Source organism: Crotalus tigris, unplaced genomic scaffold, assembly GCF_016545835.1.
Source record: "Crotalus tigris isolate CLP2741 ecotype Arizona unplaced genomic scaffold, ASM1654583v1 scf7180000024471.848039, whole genome shotgun sequence".
Taxonomy (NCBI): domain Eukaryota; kingdom Metazoa; phylum Chordata; class Lepidosauria; order Squamata; family Viperidae; genus Crotalus; species Crotalus tigris.
In genome coordinates this window covers 14,892-17,118 of record NW_024100642.1, presented here as the reverse complement: position 1 = coordinate 17,118, position 2,227 = coordinate 14,892, and the positions used below count along the sequence as shown (strand labels likewise).

The 2,227-nt window shown below is 40.3% G+C and overlaps 1 protein-coding gene across 1 annotated transcript; it reads left to right on the top strand.

The window, feature by feature from the left end:
- Nucleotides 1-292: 292 nt before the first annotated feature.
- LOC120303456 (actin-like protein 9) lies at nt 293-1,798 on the top strand. The gene has a single exon (XM_039333006.1). The coding sequence runs from the start codon at nt 358-360 to the stop codon at nt 1,699-1,701; it is 1,344 nt and encodes a 447-aa protein (XP_039188940.1). The 5' UTR covers nt 293-357; the 3' UTR covers nt 1,702-1,798.
- Nucleotides 1,799-2,227: the final 429 nt, after the last annotated feature.

Sequence of the window (2,227 nt, the reverse complement as noted above, 5' to 3'; positions counted from 1 at the left end):
TCTGGATTTACACAATTCCATTGAGCAAAAATGGAACTGGGTGATTTCCCATGTTGTATGAAATCATTCATGGTGTGACCTGCACACATACAATTTCCAAATTGTAGCTCATTATCCATCATTTCCTATCCAACATTTCCAAGTCTTCTTAGAGATAAGAAGTTAACAATACTGTCACACTTGGCTAGCTGAAAATTCTGCTGAAAATTCTAATGTGATGTCATAATTCTCCTTTATGTGTCTTGAATGAAAGCAAGTGCCTTTCATTTTAATGCTGTAGTAGAAGAAAGAAGGTGGGGTTTAAATGTTGTGAATCACAGTTTAATCTAGTGGAAGATAATTTAAGATCTATTTACAATGTCAATCAGTGGTTCTAGACCAACCACTCCAGACCCTTTGCAAGAAACAAACCCAGGATTTTCAGGATCAAAGAGTCCAGAGCAGAAGCCACTGAGGCTGGGCCATGTAGGTAAAGAGACCTCTTCTCCAGGATATGCATCGGACCAGATGTCTCAATCTTGGACATCATCAAAAAAAGAAGAGCCCATCAGGAGCAGGTCACATTCTCCACATAAAGAGAGTTCTATTGTCAAGACAAGAGCAATTGTCATAGATACTGGTACAGGGACGTGTAAGGCTGGTTTTGCAGGTCAGCAGACCCCCCAGGTAGTTATTGGGGCATTAGTTGGACAGCCCATAGAAAAATTCATGAAGATTGGAAGTGATATACCCGACACATTCATTGGAGAGCAAGCTCGATTGGAACCTGATATTGATATAATTTTTCCATTAAGGCATGGCATAATCACAGACTGGGAAGCAGCAGAAACATTGTGGTGGCACATTTTCCAGCATGAACTCAAGATTGCTCCAGAAGACCATGCACTTTTAATGTCTGATCCTCCTCTTTCACCAACTACAAACCGAGAGAAATTGGTGGAGGTTGTTTTTGAGTCCCTCAATTTCCCCAAAGTGTACGTGGCATATCAGTCGGTACTGTCAGTGTATGCTCATGGAAAAATTAGTGGGTTGGTAGTAGATACAGGCCATGCTGTGACACATACTGTACCAGTCTATCAAGGGTACAATTTGCCACATGCCACAGAAAAGATGGATATTGCTGGCACCAATGTGACATCTTTTTTGATGGATCTCCTCAAAGACATGGGGCACTGCTTAGATGAAAAAATGCTGGATGTGATTGAAGATATCAAACAAAAATGCTGTTATGTTGCACTTGATTTTGAGGCTGAGTGGAATTGTCCAGAGGAAGACAATACAGTGCAATACCAATTGCCAGATGGCCAAATAATTACTTTGGGGAAGGAGAGATTCCAATGCCCTGAGATGTTGTTCAATCCACCACAAATGCCTGGACTTGCTCTTCTAGGCATCCCTGGCATGGCCCAAAAAAGCTTAATGAATGTTCCTGAGCAAATCAGGAAAGAAATGTATAAAAATATAATGTTATGTGGAGGGTCATCACTTTTTGAAGGATTTGATAGGAGATTTACTCAGGATATCATGACTGATTTGGAGACTACCACAAAAATCAAAGTCACAGCTGTTCCACTCAGGCACTATTCTGTCTGGACAGGAGGTTCAGTTCTTGCTTCCTTGAAAAACTTCCAATCATGCTGGATCACAAAGGAACAATACCAAGAGTATGGACCATATATTGTGCACAGGAAGTGCTACTGAGTTGGGCCCAACCAGGTTAACTAGGATTAAAATGGCTAGGAAGTGGCTCATAATAAATAAGTAAGTTTGCTTTGATTTGAAATGTGACTTGTATTTATTGGCTGCAGATTTAAATCTGGTCTCAGAATTAATACCTCTTCACTCCAAACTTTTTAGGGACCCAGCCATTATAATATTTTTTCAGAACTGTAGCTCTATACCAGGCATGTCAAACTGCCAGCCCACAGGCCGGATATGTCACACTGAAATTGTGTCCACCCTATTGCCGGCAATGGGGAAAAAGTTCCATGACATCGCGGGTTTGACATGCCTGCTCTATATGCTTATGAGACACGACTAGCCATTTGCTAGGGTTGGTTATCATGCCATCTTGCTATCCTTGATCATCTTGATCATCAAAATTAACTCAAATCAACTCAATTACCCTTACAACTTACCTGTCTTTAAGATTCCACAGATATAATTACTGATACTGTCACAACAAACTAAATATATATGATAAAAATAAATGAATCAGTTCTTCAGA